General features: G+C 42.0%; 1 protein-coding gene across 1 annotated transcript in view; it reads right to left on the bottom strand.

The window, feature by feature from the left end:
• Nucleotides 1-20,351, bottom strand: part of LOC126355272 (gamma-aminobutyric acid receptor alpha-like) — a 250,968-nt gene that overhangs the window by 55,089 nt on the left and 175,528 nt on the right. Inside the window, exons 7-8 of the mRNA XM_050005560.1 lie at nucleotides 3,568-3,720; nucleotides 181-314 (exon numbers count right to left, since the gene is read on the bottom strand). Coding sequence (XP_049861517.1) covers nucleotides 181-314; nucleotides 3,568-3,720 — 287 coding nt within the window. The remainder of the gene's footprint in view (nucleotides 1-180; nucleotides 315-3,567; nucleotides 3,721-20,351) is intronic.

The following is a 20,351-nucleotide window of genomic DNA, read 5'->3' as shown; positions in this document are numbered from 1 at the left end:
CCTTAGGAACCCACACGGTAGCACCACATATTAAAATGATACTGTTCATTCATGAGAGATAAAACTACTGTGACGCAACTATTGTAAATAGGGAACCAAATTTGAAAAAACTGAGCCCTTGGTTACACTGATATCAGAAAAGAGTTACTGTCTAGATTATAAGAATCAAAGGTTACTCACCTGTATGATGGTTGCAAAAATAAAAGCGAACGAGAGGAACACGAAGAAGTCGAGGGCGGTGGGATAGGGCACCTTTGGGAGGTCGGTCCTTGCTTCGAGGCCCAGGAAGGTCATCGTCAGTACGGTCGTTATTCCTGAAAGAATACCGTGGTATGTAGAGATGTTGGCAGAAGTACAGGCATTCGAGCATACATCAGTATAATACTCCTGATAAATGATAAAAAGCACAGTAAAGCTGTAACTCTATAGTTCTTTCTGGTGAAATCATACATTTCTGTAACAGTGTGTGTTGGCTAACGATGTATGAAATTATAAGCTAAAATATCAGGAGGTACAAGACACTGTCAGAGGAACCAGAAGGATTTTCGCTTATGGCTTTCGATTAGGTCGATTCCGGTTCATTCATCCTAGTCGATCATCCCTTGAAGTTTATAAAATCATCACGGCATCATCATGGACCTTTAATAGATGTCACAGGACGAATGTATATGAAAATTTTATTGCATAGTATACTGCTGCGCTGACAGTATTCTTTCGGTTCTTAGAGGCATCACTCCTGAAATTTATTTCTCTTTTTTGTTCAATCGCCAGTATCTTAGCTGGCATATCGTGTTCGTCGTGTGTACGCGTTTCAAGGTGTTTCTTTCATTTCTCCAAATATGATCTTCTCAAATACCTCAATAAAGTCTCCACCTGCAATTTTTTCGTCCAGTGTTCCTGTCAGAGTACCACAATTAGTGAGAACCTAACATGTGTCTACAACACAGCAATGTCTTCTATATACGCCGCACCTCATCTGGTTATTCTAGTATCACATTACATACTGCTTTAACTGACCCTTAACTTTGAACTTCCTTTTGTAGCAACACACTCTGCATTTTCCCACATTATTTCCCTTTGGAATTTCTAAGCTACACATTTGACGAGGTTCCTCAGGTGAAGAGATTCAAATGTTTCACCTGAACTGCACGTCGATATTTCTGCGAAGAAAGGAAACAAAACTGATTGTTTGATTGTTTTCGAAGGCAAGTGAGTGCATATTATAGTCATCATAGATGGAACATGAGCTTATGTAAATAACCATGTGTTAATGAATCAATCATGATTTTGTTGGAGGAACACTCTACGTATTTATTTGAAATGACGAATGTAAACCATGAACTTCGTAAATCAGGATGGGCTTTCGCCAATTTTATCCCATTCTTTCGACCACTGAACCACTTTCCTCTGTATATATTTGTCTCTGGCAGACTTATTTCGTTCGAGACATTTAACTTGCTTCTTCTAAAGTGCCTCTCATGTCTGTCTTGTATCAGATACCTTGTCATCGCAGCTTAAGCAATGGAAAATCCAGGATGAAACGACGACAGTACTATGTAAAGGAAAGACTCACCATACAGAGAGGATGCTGATTCGAAGACAGGCACAACAAAAAGACTAAACACGAGTGCTTTCTGCCAGAAGGTCTTCTTATGAAATAAACACACATAGTCACAGAAGAGCTACTCACACACATACATTACCACTGTCTCCTGCCATCAATGCCTCGATCGCCAGAGACAGTTGTCATGTACGTATCCGACTTGTACTTGCTTGAGTGTGTGTACGTTATGTACTCCATGAACTGGCCTTTCGACTCGAAGGTCTCACGTTTAGTAGTCTTTTTGGTGTACCTGTCTGCGACTCCATATTTCCTCTATGTGGTGGGTAGGAGTCTATCCTTTTCATACTACACTACTGGTCATTATAATTGCTACACCACGAAGATGACGTGCGATGCGAAATTTAACCGACAGCTGTGATATGCAAACAATTTGCTCTTCAGAGCGTTCACACAAGGTCGGCGCCGGTAGCGACACCTACAACATGCTGACATGACGAAAGTTTCCAACCGATATCACATACACAAACAGCAGTTGACCGGCGATACCTGGTGAAACGTTGTTGTGATGCCTCGTGTAAGGAGGAGAAATGTGTACCATCACGATTCCGACTTTGATAAAGGAGGATTGAAGCCTATCGCGATTGCGGATTACCGTATCGCGACATTGCTGCTCGCGTTGGTCGAGATCCAATGACTGTTAACAGAATATGGAATCGGTGGATTCAGGAGGGTAATATGGAACGCCGTGCTGGATCCCAACGGCCTCGTATCACTAGCAGTCGAGATGACAGGCATCTTATCCGCATGGCTGTAACGGATCGTGCAGCCATGTCTCTATCCCTAAGTCAACAGATGGAGACATTTGCAAGACAACAACCATCTGCACGAACAGTTCGACGACGTTTGCAGCAGCACGGACTATCAGCTCGGAGACCATGGCTGCGGTTACCCTTGACGCAGCATCACAGACAGGAGCGCCTACGATAATGTACTCAACGACGACCCTGGGCGCTCGAATGGTAAAACGTCATTTTTTCGGATGAATCCCGGTTCTGTTTACAGCATCATGATGGTCGTATCCGTGTTTGGCGACATCGCGGTGAACGCTCATTGGAAACGTGTATTTGTCATCACCATACTGGCGTATCACCCTGCGTGATTGTATGGGGTGCCATTGGTTACACGTCTCGGTCACCTGTTGTTCGCATTTTGAACAGTGTACGTTACATTTCAGATGTGTTACGACCCGCGGCTCTACCCTTCATTCGAACCGTGCGAAACCCTACATTTCAGCGTGATAATGCACGACCACATGTTGGAGGTGCTGTACGTACCTTTGTGGATACAGAAAATGTTCGACTGCTGCCCTGACCATCACATTCTCCAGAGCTCTCAGCAATTGAAAATGTCTGGTCAATGGTTGCCGAGCAACTGGCTCGTCACAATACGCCAGTCACCACACTTGATGAACTGTTGTATCTTGTTGAAGCTGCATAGGCAGCTGTACCTGTACACGCCATCCAAGCTCTGTTTAACTCAATGCCCAGGCGTATCCAAGGCCGTTATTACGGCCAGAAGTGGTGGTTCTGGGTACTGTTTTCTTAGAATCTATGCACCCTAATTGCGTGAAAATGTAATCACATGACAGTTCTAGAATAATATATTTGTCCAATGAATACCCGTTTATCATGTGCATTTCTTCTAGGTGTAGCAATTTCAATGGAGAGTAGTGTATTAGTTCCGCAGCATGCTAGGTAGACAACATTACCTATGAACCTCTCTACTGATCCATTAATTCACTCACCTACTTCAATAAATTGATCTATAATCCACCCACATTCCGCACGTCCTTTCATCTATCAAACAACCATCCATCCATCCATCCATGCATCCATCCATCCATCCATCCATCCATCCATCCATCCATCCATCCATCCATCCAACCAACCAACCATCTTCTACTGGGAAACTCAGCTGCTTAATGCTCAGATTTGCCCATTTACCGAGAGAGACGCGGTCGGCGGTGGCCTCGCGGTTGAGCCAGAAGGAGACCCACGAGAGGACGACGAGCAGCACGCAGGGGCCGTACACCTGGATCAGGAAGTTGCCCATGTGCCGCTGCAGGTGGAAGCTCACCAGCAGCATCGAGTACTCGCCTGCACTCACAGACACGCGCCCTCAGTGGTACAGCCGAGCACACAACTGTTATACATCTGTTACTGCAATGTTTAGTTTGCAAGCTGTATGGGATAAAAAGATTGGGTTACACTGAGAGAGGGGGTGTATTTTGGTTAAATTTTCGTCCTCATGCGAACTTATTTTCAGTACAGACAAAAGCGATTCCTACACTTGGTCACTGGTTTGAGTACATAACTTACCAGCATCTTTCGGACGTTGTGGTCTAACAACTGGCATGGGAGGAGCATCATACCAATAAATCGCACAGAAATTTAGCTTCAGTGTGATGACTGAAAAGCGAGTACTGAAGAAAGGACTCAGGCATAGGTCCTTCGAGAAGGTCGACAGGATGAGTAGAGATAAGAAATGGGCCACATACTCTCGGTTTATACTCTCCAGCGAGTCCTGTGACCTCATCTCCGAATTCGTGATCTCTACGTGCCCTTAGACTCAACTACTCGTCACCTGAGCATCTTGTCTGCCACGAGGTGCAGGTGGTTCAAATGGCTCTGAGCACTATGGGACTTAACATCTGAGGTCATCAGTCCCTTAAAACTTAGAACTACTTAAACCTAACTAACCTAAGGACATCACACACGCCCATGCCCGAGGCAGGATACGAATCTGCGACCGTAGCGGTTGCGCGGTTCCAGACTGTAGCGCCTAGAGCCACTCGGCCACTCCGGCGGGCGGTGCAGGTGGACTTGAGTGTATCATAGAAGAGAGGGAGTACACGAGTTCACAAGTATAATCGAGTTTCTCGAAGAAATTTCCGCCATTAAACTGTAAATTACTATTTATTTATTTCACACTGGCATTATTTCGGCTTTACAGCTCTTCCCAACTGCAGGTTGAAATGACACAAAATGTCCGACCTGCCTAAATGACAGAAGCAAGTTGTATACCAGTACAACGAGTAATCGCTTAGCGGTGAACGTTGTTCTGTTTACATAGTGTGTTTCCGTAAAAGCGTGCAGAAATGTAACAGGACACAGAGAATGCACCACTGAATAATTTGACATAGTAAACCAGGTTTAGGAGAGAGAAGCCAGCTGAAGGAGATAAGGAAGTAAAGTTGTGTACCCGTTTGTCTAGGTCTGCAGTTCGTGGTCTAGTGGCTAGAGTTGCTGCTTGTGGTTCACGGGGTCCTCGGTCGCATTGGAGATTTTCTCTGCCCGGAGACGGGCTGGTTGTAATGTTCTCATCATCATCATTCGTAACACTGACTAGATTAGATTGTGCACAAACTGGGACTTTGTACGGTAGCCGGTGACCACGCAGTTGAGCGCTCCACAAACCAGACATCACATCACACCAGCTTTGTCTAACATTATTGCTTCCTAGTTTATTTGCTACTAACAACGGCACAAATTTACACTACTGTGCTGTTTAATTATATGTACATTCTTTATTTCCTGCAAGAGAACAAGGAAGACGAGCCTGTCCATATGGTGGCTCTGTTGTGTCGTATTTACATTGTCCCGTGACAAAATGTGCTATGAATCTAGGACAGATCCATTCATTACTCCGTACAATTCAGAGACGTACAGTACAATACGATAAAACAGTACCAGTACATTGTTTCCTGGTTGCTGGATTAGAAGCGCAGGTCCTATTCCATGGTCTGCGAGGTCACCTGACCTGAATCTTATTGATTATTTCCTATGGGAATATCTGAAGTCATTTGTGTATGAGACCGCAGACGATATGAAGATGGAATTAGTTGCCAGAACTGTAGCTGCCTGTGATGTGATACGAAACACACCAGGTATATTTGTCAGGGTGGGTCAATGTTCGCTGATGTCATTCTTGCTTTGATGTTGATGACCGTTATTTTCAGCACATTTTGTAAGATAAAGTTTAAATGGTACTTTTATTGTGTCTTTCATAGTATTTGTAGTTAACTAATGAAAATTAAAAAGTACACAGTAATGTGATTTTTTTCCTATTATCTCCTTAATATGGCTTCTTCGACCCGAGGTTTCCTACCTCAAATTGTTCAATGCAGCATCCTCTATGTCGTGTTAAATTTTCGCGCGCTCTTACGGAAAAACTCTGCACCTATATTTATATAGACAAAACGTTTTCGACGGCTATTGTAAGTTTATTTTAATATTTAATATCCATTCGCACAACATCTGTCAGTTTCACTGACGTATACGAACTTTCGAAGCTTTACCGAGTGTGTAATTGCAGTACCAGAAAACATGACATGAGAATGAAATGCAGTCTCTAAATGATAATTAAGCATTAAAATAAATTACAGACAGAAATGATAACATATACAGCTCGCCATTAGCCCCATAAATGCTGGTTGCTTCACCAAATGAGCACACAAATTCGGCGCTTTTTTGTCTCAGGGATCTAAAAGCGAGATTTCTCTGTGATCAGTTTTCATCTGACGGAGCACAGTTGTTTTTTCATGATGGAAGTGTAATGAACAAGAACACAACCATTTTCTTCTCATTGGACGAAATTTGTGGGTTTCTCGTCTGAAGCCTGGACTACTCCGTGAAACGTATTCCAGATATCACTCCTCCACTAATGGAACAAATTTGCAGTTGTGTACTTTGTTAAATCAATTTTCGTCTTACAACCTCCACAGTGTCCCGAAAGACAGCTTTGATGAAGACCATCATACCCCGGCAATGGGTAAATTGGCATTGTCAGCACTGCGTCACAGCAGCAAAATCGTGTTTTCATCTTCCGTACTAGTAATTAGTCACGACTAGCCTTACACTCCTGCCCGCTTCAGTAGGAGAGAACAAGTCGACTAGTATGAAGCGACCGCAGCGCTACATTTGTCAGTTTCGTCATACTCACGAAGCTACAGCGGGAACGAAGAAATCCCATTAGCACTCATATTACAGCGGCGCCTTAATTTGTGAAGTATGCAACCCGCAACATTGTATTCGTACTCTCTCTGTTTATGATGTCTAATAACGAGGAGATCGTAGGATCGTTCGACTGCATCTGTCGAATAGTTGGAAGAAAACTGTAGTATGGTAGCCCATCGGTACACATGGAGGCGGCGTCTCGAAGATTCCCTGCAGGTGCCGTGAGCGACGCTTTGAACATCGCCACCAATGGAGAACCCTGACGCCCTGGTCACTGACTAATGAAGAAGCCCCTGGTCACCAGCCAATGACGACTGCCAGGACCTGAGCGCCAGTCTTCTAGTTCAAGATTACTTTTAGTTGGTATCTGGTGGTGAACGTTGCAGCATGTTGCTGATAGATAGCTGTACCAGCAAGAATTCAGTATATCGTGATGCACGTGTGTGTTGGGCCTCTGCTTATAGCTAGCTGCCTCTGCAACAGATTTTCAATGGTGTAGCATTTCTTCAGCCACCATCTGAGTACAGTATATTTATTTAAAGCGCACTTATGTCAACTAAGCTTTTGCCTCCATGTGCAGATTCCTATGGTGTCACATACTTTGGCCACCTTCAACCAAGTTATCAGTAGGAGCGAGGACATACCGTCTGGCTCCTTGGAATATAGCGGCTGCCGACTTGCAACATAACAGTAACTTAAATCCAGGCAGAGGCCAGAATGTCACTGTAAACAGCCGATAACATCTTACTGGGAGCTGGGTTGAAATATCATGCTATCACTCATCTTTTACCACTGATACCGTATCACGCACAACATAAACTTGCACTGTTTGTAACCAGAGTCAGCCGGGTCAGTTAGAAACATCGTAAAATGTTGAGCGATGGCTCTCTTTTCTGTTTGTTGAGGTCGGGTCGACAAAGATGTGTCCATAGACGACCTGGTGAAATGCCACAAAGAGAGCAACTCTCAGGACCCATACGTTTTCCACTCCTGAAACCATTTTGTTACCAGTTATTCGACGTTGCATCAGGATTCATCTGATAATACTTAAAGGGAGGCCGAACGCTGGACATGATGTGGCAACTATGGTAAGTGTGTCAGGTACCCCTTCTGTTCTAGTCAAATTTTATTTCAGAACAAAAACACACTTGGTTGCGACAATGTTTAATGTCAATGACGCGTTTCGCCATTATTGTTCATATTCGGATTGTCTACAAAGAAGAAACCAAACAGATATAAGTGAAGGAAAAGGGCAAGGTTCTATCCTGCACAGCTACGAAGACAAAGTGAACTAAAGGTAATAAAAACTTACATAAATGTAACTGGTAAACGTGGCTCATCAGTCATAAAATCACATGAATGTAGAACAGTAAAAGTAGCTGGATACTTGACCCATCGTTCATAAAACTAGAAATAATGTAAAATAGACACCAAGGTAACGAGATATATAATCCATTAGTTATGAAACATCTAAAGCATGAAGTGGACTAGTGAAAGGAGAAAAACAGCCAGAATAACACCGAGAAAGTAGAGATAAGTGGCGGAAAAGTTTTTCACTATTATTGTGTGTTACTTTGAGTACACCACCCGGCTCCGCCATGGGGTACAAGTTGCATACGTCACTGTCTGTATTGTCACGCACACAAACATTACTGAGACAAATTGATATAAAGGTGCAAGGTAGTGCGGCAAGAAGTACGCAGGTGGCGCATATGACCGGCTAAGGCAAATGTTCGAAAACCAAATGTAAAAGTAGTAATACAATGTATATAAACAAACCAAGGCAAACACATAAAACCCAGAAATAAAATAAAAATAGTAGTACCCCCGTGTAAAGAATAGGTAAAATGATTACACGCAAAAATATGTCATTAAAACTTCATCACAGGGAGTAAAACAGCTAAATTCTGGAGTACATTCATCGAATAGGCATTCTCAATCGATAAAACGTGAAGATACAGGGATCGGGAGCAGTCTTAAGCGTCGCATACAAGAGGCAAAAATATTCTTTGTCGTTAAAATAAAGAAACACGTTATAAAATTTACAGAGGTAAAGCCATCGACAACAAATAGTCATTCAAAATGTCCTTTTAAAATATCGTTCCCCAACTTCCATACAAAAACCAACAAATTGAGAGTGATGCTGTTGACATAAAATAATCATTGCAGCAACGTTCGGAACATTTGTAACTTTGTATCATAATTTGTCTGATTACTGATAATCAGTTGATCGTTCAGCAACCTGTCCTTTTTAACATCGACATGTTTAACAATTTCCAGCTCCTCGAGTAGATTCAACTTCTTCCCCTTGTCGGAAAGGTGTTTTATTACCTGTGAAGAAGTTTTAATGACATATTTTTTGATATCATCATTTTACCTGCTCTTTATATGGGGGGTACTTCTATTTTTATTTTATTTTTGGGTTGTATGTGTTTGCATTATTTTGCTTATGTGCATTTAATTACTAGTTTTACATCGTTTTCTTTTCGAAAATGTGCGATAGTCGGTCACGCTCACCATATTTGTACTTCTTGCCATACTGTACCGGACAAATGTATCTCAATTTGTGGTAGTAATGTCTGTGTGCGAGCCAATACAGACAATGACTTATGTGGCTTGCACCACGGTTTTGTAAGCGTGGTCCTGTTTCGTACCGCCACAGTGGAGCTCTCGGGTGTGTTCAGCGTAACGTGCAATAACCATGAAAAATTTTTCCGCCAGATATTCCCACTTTCTCGGTGTAATTCTGGTTGTTTTTCTTCTTTCATTAGGTCCACTTAATAGTTTAGGTGTTTCATGATGGATGGATTATGTATCTGGCTACCTTTGTGTCTATTTTACATTATATGCCGTTTTATGACATCACTCACGTATCCAGCTGCTTTTACGTAAATTTTTGTTACTTTTAGTTGACGTTGTCTGCGTAACCATGAAAGATACGGCTATCGCCTTTTCCTCAACTTGTATCTAATTGTTTGATTTCCTTGTTCTATATACAATCTGATGGTGCCCCAAAAGGGCAAAACGCATCATTGACATTAAATACTTTCGCAATCGAGGCTGCTTTTGTTCTGAAACACTTTTAAACTGGTTGCTGTAACAGCCATCCACATTTTATTTCCTTACTTTCCCCTTTTACTATTTTGTACATCTACAGTTATCATAGAGCATTTAGTGAGAATGCACTCAGTCTGCAGTGAGATCTCAGTTCCCACGCTGGATGAAGAAACCTGTGGACTGTAGCGCTGCAGCAGCGTGGCGGAGCCGCGTGGATAGCGCTCGTCTACGTCACTCGCTCCGCACGCGCATAGGGAAACACGCGGCTCGCAGTCCACTCAGTCGGTATCAGGCGGCGCAGCCGTGTGGCCTCGCCACGCGGATAAGGTTCGAATGGTTCAAATGGCTCTGAGCACTATGGGACCTAACATCTGAGGTCATCAGTCCCCTAGAACCTAGAACTACTTAAACCTAACTACCCTAAGGACACCACACACATCCATGCCCGAGGCAGGATTCGAGCCTGCGACCGTAGCGGCCGCGCGGTTGCGGATAAGGAAGCAGACGTGAAACAGGGATTTAGTCTGGCCCACCTGTCTCGAACACTGCTCCTGCCGCCGCGGTTGACGTCAAGAGTCCACAGCAGGGACCTCGCAGCGTCGACAAAACGTAGCGGTACAATGGTCCTGGCAAGTTTTCACTTGGATTTGGAATTAGAATTTCTTTTTAACTTTCGATTTTCCATGTTTTCTATAGAGAAGGTGTGCGCTGTATGCCTCAACTCCATCCGAACAGGAATAGGAAGGCCCAACGCTACAGACTGACCGCCGTGTCATCCTCAGTCTACTGAGCTCAATGGATGTAGATGTGTAGGGGTATCTTCAGCACACCGTTGTCAGTATTCGTGACCGGAGCAGCTACTTCTCAGTCAAGTAGCCCCTCCATTGGCCTCCCGAGCGCTGAGTTCATCCTGCTTGTCAGCAGCGTCCAGCAGACTGGATGGTCACCCGTGAAAGTGCTAGGCAAGTCAAACAGAGCTTCACTTCGGCGATCTGACAGGACGTAGTGTTACCACTGCGGTAACGTCGTCGGCCATTACTATGGTACAACGAAAATTAAAGTGTTAACCGAATATTGAATGTTATTGAAGATCATTGTTTCAGTTGTGGAACTGTTTATTTCTCGAAATAGTAGCTGATAAATAAATAGTGCTCACTTCGAGTCAGCTTCTAAAATCGCACAGACTTTTAGACATATTTTCATCACAAGAAATTAAAACGATGTAGGTTGAGAGTGTGGAGACAGACTAATTGTAAACTTCGTTTATCATTACCTAAAAACTTCAAACCACACCGTTCGCTTTCATGAATAAATCGAGCAAGTGAACTAATATGAACAGATAAACAAAGGAAGTGAAAAGTGTAGTGGTGAAAAGAGATAAGTAGTATTCGAAAAGATTTCTATGTGGATTGTTATTCGAATAAGCAGGTGATTTAAACAAATTTATTCCCTAATAAATTATCTGTAAATTAAATAATGAATAACATATAATACCACTGTATTTGATTTCTTTCTTTCTTGTACAAAATCAGTATTTTTTCCCTTGGCTCAATGCAGTTTCTGTTTTATAAATAACTTATTAATGATATGTCCAGTAATGTGGTTTTGTGGCTCAGTGGCTGAAGTTCCAGACCACGTAAATTAGGCTTATGGGCCTATTCCAGATTGGTCCAACGATATTCTCTGTTATTATCGTTTCTTTCACCTATAACAATAAGAATAATGCCAAGTCAAGTTGCACAGTGTTTCGGAGTATGTGTTGAAAGGTAGGTCCCCCTCTTACTGACTGTATCTGTTTGGAGGTAGGAGATGTCAAGGGCACACCACCATGCCAAGTAAGGCACTGCAGAGCTGAACACATAGTTCAAGTAGAGCACAGCTTTACTTGATTTACAGCGTAACAAATGAAATAGAAAATGGGATATAAACGGACGGCCTCAGCAGTTTGGGCTATAATGCAATGTTAAGCAGTCAATTTTGTCGGCCCGCTGACGGTGAGTCGTGACCATCCAGCTGAGCGAGATGGACGTGGAATATGTTACGCCTTTTTTCGCATAAGAAACGTACTTTACTATAATTATTTTTCCGTCGTTTTACTTGATTGATGCGGTATGGATTATAAGCTCACTTACATAAAAGTTACAGTGCACGGAATCAGTTGTGAATCGCCATTTTTATGTAATCGGTTCTGTATGAAAATGTCCTTAGTATAATTTTACAAATATCGGAGAAAACCCCCATATTAAACAAGGAAATACCGATACCGTGAGTCATTACAGGAGACGAGGCATTTGGCACATCTGAATATTTAATGCTAACATGTGGAGGAAGGAGCTTGACAAACAATAAAAGAACTTTTAAAAACTGTCTGTCTCGGACTGGACGTTTATACAATATACTCTTGTAAACAAGAGGAGGACAGAATTTTTCATCGCCCAATGGATGTGAGAGATGAATTTCCAATTGCCGTAAAAAATGCATGCTGTGTTTTACAAATTGATCTTCGAGAAAGAGACGATGTTTCGATACTGAAGGCAGGCTGATAAGTTCTCCGCGAGACAACCTGCTCACAAGTAGCAGCGCGGAGCCAGATGGCTGTCGCAGCAGCCCAGTACGCGGGCTGCAGTGCACGGCTTTTATTTTTGTTGTCTCCCGCAGACGGACTGCCCAGTGCTTCACAAGCTTGCAACACTACCGACTCGGCCACCTTCATCTGTCTCTGCCCCTGCCAATGCGTCTCCACCTTCTACTGCCAACATGGGGCAGGAAACTCTACACAAGCAGCCAACGATGAGAATGCAAGAGACAAAAACACACAAACTTCAAAGCCTTTCTTAGACTGCTAACATTATCGGATAAGTGAATTGTAGTGCTACAAAATGAGTGAATCAAGCAAGAACTCAGTGGCCCCTGATGTTTAACATCACCAGACTTTTAATGTAAAGTGCCCTAAAACGTTTACGGAATACTGACGAGCGTCCAGAGTAATCTAAAGCAAATGATAACTAATTGAAAACCTCAGTTGCCGACAGGTCTTGTTGACATACGTCGATGGGGACAGCTGAAAATGTGTGCCCCGACCGGCACTCGAACGCGAGATCGCCTGCTTATATGGTAAACGCTTTATCCATCTGACCAACCGAGGACACAGATGAATAGAGCGACTTTGCACGCTTCCCGTGAGACCCACATTCCCAACTGTCCATAATCTACATACCTAATGTACCTAATAGATATTTTGCCCATCCACTCAGTACTCGCGCACACTAAGGTGATGATTCCCGTAACATTTAACTATGTGCGCGCAAGGGATAAGTACCTGCAGTCGCTCTATTCTACTGTATCCTGGGTTGATCAGATGGATAGAGCGTCTTCCATGTAAGCAGGCGATCCCGCGTTCGAGTTCTGGTTGGCGCACACATTTTCAGCTGTCGCCATCGAGGTACGTCAACAAGACCTGTCGGCAGCTGAGGGTGTCAATTAATTTTCATTTATTCTAGAGAAGCTGCACGGTCATATATGGTATCTGTTCTTTCGAGAACAGTTACTATCTTCATATATGTAACGTGTTTTAGGATTATCTCTGATGAGATTGTCGTTATAATATGAACCAGTTTCTCGATTCGACATCCGTCTACGCAGTTGCAAAGAGCTTTGATATTCAACACTTTCGGAAGAGCCACTGGTCTAGAGTATATAAAAATAGTTGATAATATTGCAAGCAAGCTTGCAACTTTTGCATCATGAAAGCGTCAGGAGGCAATTGTAAGACGTTTTTCACCTTTCCGTGCCAACTGCAGTTATTGCAGTAAAGCCTTATCCACAATTTGAAAGCAAGTAGTCCACCTTTACTGCTGTCCATGACCAAGGCAGACTTAGAAAAAACATACATAAAATAACCAACGTTTGAAGGAACGTTACAATGTAAAAGAAGATTTCTTAGTAATGCTATTTGAGAAGTGAAGTTAAAGCCCAATCATAAGGAAATATTTTCCAAAAACTACAGCAAGAGAGGAAGACTATGAACTGAAAGTCATGAACAAAGACGAATTCAGGAGCGAGTAGAATAAATTTTCTTTAGTGTCATAACGGTAAATCTGCTTGATTCGAAGTTTCTGATGAGTCGTTTCAAAAATAGAGTTGTTCTGAAAACTAATTTAGAAAAACGAAAAATACATTCGCTTAATAAATGACAGACGATTGGAGCTACAAATAAAACTAGATTTGAAATTTATATATTAACTTGAACACTTTTTATTCACAGATCACGAATAAGTGTTTTTATTCGTGTAAGTGAATAATGTTTCGAATAGTGTTTGTTGTTCCCGAATAACGAATAGTAATTCAGGTCTGTATTCGTTATTCGCCATTCATATAAATTTCGCCAAGTCTGGTGCAAAGTGAAGTGCATCGCGCACGCGCACCCTGTGAACTTGCAGGCTGTGTGGAAGTGAGTGCAGGCGTGTGAAACCCGCGAGCCTCAAGTGCCAGTGCCAGCCGCACGTACTGTCATTAGCATCGGTAACATTCGGCAACTTCCGCCAACGTTCGCGAATCGTATTAGCGCTCTCACAAGGGGAGGCCACGACGTTTGGAAAGCGGATTTCCTGCAAACTTCGTACGCTCGTAGTACTCCACGAGGTCAACAAATGTGTAAACAGTAGCGCGTACTTCTCAAGCGTTACTGAGAAAATCGCAAGATAATTTCGGTCGTCAAATATATATATCTGTGAGTGGGCAGTTTTACCATGAAGCGGCTGCAACTGAGTGGTGCCGGCACGGTAGCTCAGCGTGTTCGGTCACAGTGTTAACTACACTCTCCAATAGAAAAAACTGAGCGAATGGATCAACGTACAATCTGAACGGGTGTTATCGGACGTCCGCCCTGAACAAATTCAACAAAGAAGGTAAAACGAATTCTTTTTTTAAGTGAGTGGCGTTCCAGCCGCTGGATCGAGTTCTGGTCGTCAGATTTGTTTCTTTTGTTAATTTCAAGACAGTAATTTTCTTTACTAATTATATTACAAGTAATATAATGGGAAAAATACGTGTAATCCGATTAACTTTTATTACATTTACAATGTTATTTGGGAGTCTACTAATTTGTATTATCACAAATAATGTGATATTCATAACTATCGACTAGTAAACGACCAAACGCATAAAGCGATACCGAAAATGTATGCTTGTCCGTGGTTTGAGAAATCCCTTATACTTGGAAGGAGCCCAAAACGACTTGTTACCTCCAAGTTTTGACCGACGCAGACGGCTTTCGAAAGATGTACAACTAATCGTCGCTTTTGACATTACGAGTACAAGTTGCAGGATGGTATGTTTCGTAAGAACATGGAAAACATTAAGTTAAACGGCACCAGCTGCATTGAATAAATGCTGTTTCCGCATACGAAAGATCCTTTGACGTTTTCCGTGGAAAAAAAAACTTCGTTAACATTTTCAAAAACCTCGCTTTCAGACGATAATTTGGAAGCAAACTATGCATTACGCAGTATTTCCTCAAAAATCGGCGCTGGTAATTGGTTATGAAGTATCGAGTGTATTTTAATAGCGTCTTCCGAGAAGCAATTTCTCGTACTCTTTCGATTTAATACGAACAGTTTTGAAGACACCGACAAGCATACATTTTCAGTTTGGTCGTTTGCTAGTCGATAGTTATGAATATTATATTATTTGTGATAACAACAATTAGTAGGCTGCCGAATAACATTGTAAATTTAATAAAAGTTCATCCCATTACACGTATTTTTCCCATTATATCAAAAAAATGGTTCAAATGGCTCTGAGCACTATGGGACTCAACTGCTGTGGTCATTAGTCCCCTAGAACTTAGAAATACTTAAACCTAACAAACCTAAGGACATCACACACATCCATGCCCGAGGAAGGATTCGAACCTGCTACCGTAGCAGTCACACGATTCCGGACTGCGCGTCTAGAACCGCGAGACCACCGCGGCCGGCCCATTATATCAATTGTAATATAAATAGTAAAGAAAATGACTGTTGAAAATAAAAAAAATAAAACTGACGAACGGAACTCGATCCAGAGATCCAGCGGCTTGAACGCCAACCACTTCTTTTTTTGGGTTAGATAGCAGCAATCAGTCGTAGAATTAAGTTGCTTTAATGTGACATTTATAGTCACAACGCAGATCAGATTTCGACCTGTATCAGGTCATTATTATTGCAGTGCGGAACTGAAGCAGTTGTTCGTGCTCAAGTAAATGCTTACAAAGTTCAACCATTACTTCTTTTTTTAAAATACATTTTGTTCTATATTGTTCGCTGAATTTGTTCAGGACGGACGTCCGGTGACAGCCGTTCGGCTCCTTCGTTCATCCGTCAGCTCAGTTTTTTTATTATAAAGGGAAGCTAACGCTCTGACCGAAGACGCTGAGCTGCCATGCCGTCACCACCTGCCTGCAGCCGCTTCATGGTAGAAATGGCCACGCACAGATATATATTTGCCGACCGAAATTATTTTGCGATTTTGTCAGTAACGCTTGAGAAGTACGCGCTACTGCTGACGCATTTTGTTGTGCTCGTGGAGTACTACGAGTGTACGAAGTTTGCAGTAAATCCGCGTTCCAAACGTCGTGGCCTCCGCTTGTCAGCCGCACACCACATGGCTCTGTGTAGCACGCGACACGTCACGCTGTTGTGGGCCCCTACTGTGGACCATATGACGCTGCCAGTGGCTGGTGTTGTGTGGTGCGGCGGCTACATAATGAGAACGCCTGTTACGTCAGCAGCGAGGTACATAAGGAAAGCACAGTTATTCTAGCTAGAAGCAAGTAATATTGCTTAAAAATGTTTGCTAATAAAAGTTCCAATACAGATGTTCGATAGGTCATAAGCACTTTCTTACAGCAACACTACAGCGCAAAAAGGCGATCACCTAAATAAGTACGTAAATAATGTTTAAACCAACACAAAATGTACGAAGGGCTGTGAAGTATCATGAGTGTAAGGACGAGGTACAACCAGCACCACAGTTGCCAGTCGTTTTCGGCTAATCGTTACTAATTGGGTCAATGTAAACAGTTTATGGTGTTTAGTAAATGAATACATCGTAATGGCATCCCTTATGATGTTATTCCGAGTTATATAAGCCGGCCGCGGTGGCCGTACGCTTCTAGGAGCTGCAGTCCGGAACCGCGGGACTGCTACGGTCGCAGGTTCGAATCCTGCCTCTGGCATGGATGTGTGTGATGTCCTTAGGTTAGTTAGGTTTAAGTAGTTCTAGGTTCTAGGGGACTGGTGACCTAACATGTTAAGTCCCATAGTGCTCAGTCCCATTTGAACCATTTTTTAGTTATATAGCTTCTCCTTCATCACTTAGAATCACCGGAAGTAGAACTGCACATTACAGATTAAACGACGGTACCGATACTGCTTCTGCGATGGACTTAAATTTCTAGAACTTCCCGGAAAAACAAGTAGTAAGAATCCCACACGACGACACACTGAGATAGTTCAAAGACGGATTGTCTTCATCTCCGCAAAAATCGGACGTATTACTGTACGTCTCTTATCCCATCCTCTACGGACTCATTGCGTAAAGTGAGACATTTCTGCAGGCTTTCTGCATGTGAAGGTTTCTTGCAAACACCCTGTGGTCGTATCCTTTATGACTACGGTAGCAAATGGCACACACCAGTAGTATAATGCAAGACGTCATACTGCAGTTCACCCCACAAACCCTTTGAGGATTGTGCTGGTCCCAGACTGACCTGCCTGTTCCCCTGATATGTCAGACACAGAAATGTGTGAGATTTTATGGAGAGGCGTATATTTTCATACTAGGCTGCTGCTAGCACCCTTAAGAACTGACTCAGTATATGCTGCAGTCATGGCAAGACATTCCTCAAGGTGATACACGAAAGCTATTTGCTTTCTTGTCGTAACGAACACAATATTTCATTTATTTACTTATTGGACATGCATCATGGCAATGTAAAGCTACGTGTCTGAAGGATAAAATGAAATGTTATCTGTAGAATTTCAGATCCTCAGTCTCCTCTGTTCTATCACCACCAATTCGTCATTGTCAGCACCCAATCATCACATTCTGGAGCTCTTATGCTTGCAGCTGGACACAATGTGAATAAAAAAAGGTGACCAGTATGAGTCAATAGAGGAATCCCATCAAATAGTGGGGGCCAAGTTTATATGAGAATTCCGAGGGGACAATGTCGCGCAAAATTTACTTGCGGAGACATCGTCGGCATCCAGTAACAGCGGTAACTTGCCCACTATTAAGGACTGTGGCACCTTTCTACGAAACGCCGCTGTTGGCATTTATAAACACTCATCCGCACAACCACCCGTCTAGACTGCGTTTTTTACCCCTGTGTTGCCTCTCTGCTCTTTAGTGCTGCGCTTCAAAAGTTTCTTTGTGCATCATACCAGATGCGACCATCTAACTCTTTTGCAGTGGTGGTGGTACTGCTTTTTGTAATCCTCATATGAAGGTGGGAACAGGAGGGGGGGGGGGGGGGGGGTAATAAGAGGGGCTCCACGTCTTTCAACTGTAGAATGTGCGTTTTGAGGACACCCAAGCTCACGAAGCCTCCTCCATGAAAATTAGGGATCTTTGGAATGAATTCATAGCACGAGCGAGTGTATAGCCGATATCACTGCCTGATCCTGAAGAAGATCGCAGAATAGTAAAGAAAGTACTGTATAAAACTCTGTTTCAACACTGGGCTGAAGAACACTTTGGCGTTAGTCAAACCCTTCCACAGCCTACGATCTCAACAGCAGAACGTATTCCATCGCAACAGACTGTTATCTCACACGACGGCAGGTTTTTCGATATAAAAACACGTTTCATTCCCTGGTACCCTGAAGTCTTATACGGAAGTGCAACGAGGATGATAAGCACTGCAGACAAGAAAGGAATACGTTTTGAAATGTGGTACTACAGAAGAACGCTGAAGGATAATTAGGTAGACCCAAAAGATAATGAAGAAGTAATGAATCGAACTAGTAAGAAAAGATCTTTATTGCATAAGTTGACTAAGAGAGGTAATGCACTGATTGATCTCACACTGATTCATATTGGAATAGCAAATTTAATAATGGAACCGAGTATTTGAAAAACGGTAAGGCGTCGTGTTTATGCATATCTGAAGAGAGACGTGGAAGGTAGATCAGCCTGAAGAATTCGTTCAAACGAGTCTTTGAAATGGTGGTTACAACAAAAACAACTCTCAGGCCAAGCCACTAAATCCACGCCATTTGAGGTACGTCTGTAGCACTCATGACCACAGCCTGAAAAGTAAATTCTGCTGCTCATCTGTTACGATTACTCGTACACGGTGCAAAAAGTTCTGAGCGCCTCCTACATTTTAACTGGGCTCATGTGTTTCATTCCACAGTACTGACTGTGGCTCATACCTTTATTTCCCGACCTCTCCCATGATGATGTGATTGCGATATTAGACATTGTTTCATGTCAGTTTATGTCAGCAACTTTTCAAACAGATTTTCCTTCCATCATGCCTTTTCCTTTTAGCTAACTGATAGGGATGGGCCAGAGAGTTATTACGAAGTAAAAGCTATCGCGGTTACGCTACTTTTTCTATTAGTGAATTTAAATATTTATTTATTACACAGTTATTTTTACTACCGAATTTGCCACTCAGGGGGTGCAGTTAAATAACAAAGTAGGTGGAATGCATCAGTATAATTTAACAGTATAAATAAAACTACGGGTTATGTGAAGTGGCAGAAATGTCATCTGAATAGTGCGATAAGCTTGGCTAAATAATTTTTATTACATTGCAGTTGATGTTTGAGGGTTTCGGTGTTTCATTATACATGAATATAGCCTAACGGTGCTCTTAGAAATCAGTTCTCGAAACTGCTACAGTAATTATACGAAATATTATTACAAAAGTATTAAATCTGGAATATGAAAGTCCTACTTTTACAGGTATAAACAAAGATGAAAGTAGAAACCTGCAGACATAATTAGAAACTTTATTTCTGCTGCTATTCACTTAGTGCAATAGGTGCAGGGCCATGAAATTCAACACAAAAATAAAATTTAATATGGTAGATTCTTTTACACCAGTGCCACATATTCGGTTTGAGAAAATTGAGAACATGATAATTAAGTTTTATTTGAGATTTCAATAATCAATCGATTTTTGCTACATTTCCTCAGCTATCGACAAGGTTACGTTTAATATTATTTAGAACACGTTTTTAAGCGGATTAAGAAGTATAAAATAACTTTCCTTAGCCCCATATAGATTCCTAACCCCATAAAGATTGTTCTGATAATTTGTTGTTGTGAAGCTTTTATAGGTATGAAAATATTTGTAAAACGAAAAACATAAACGTACATACGTATAATAGATGATTTATTCATGAACAGTTCACGCAAGTGACTAATGGATTTATTGCACTTTAAACGATATCAACTGCTATGTGATTTCTCTCGACGACAGTTACTCTGCACACCCTTTGTGTGTGCCCCACATTTTTCGTTTTAAATTTTACAAGTATTACAGTTAGTAAAAATCACAAGCACCGTTTTTTGGTTCCTCAGGATGAAGACAGAAATCTGTGTGAGGCTAGGAGACATTATTGTTTACTTTTTAGTCCGTTATAAAAACGTGTTATATTAACAAGTTATATTAACAAGTTTTTTATTTAAATAATTATTTTCTGTTTTTTAGTCTCGTG

Source organism: Schistocerca gregaria, chromosome 3, assembly GCF_023897955.1.
Source record: "Schistocerca gregaria isolate iqSchGreg1 chromosome 3, iqSchGreg1.2, whole genome shotgun sequence".
Lineage (NCBI taxonomy): Eukaryota > Metazoa > Arthropoda > Insecta > Orthoptera > Acrididae > Schistocerca > Schistocerca gregaria.
This window is presented reverse-complemented; position numbering and strand designations above follow the sequence as displayed.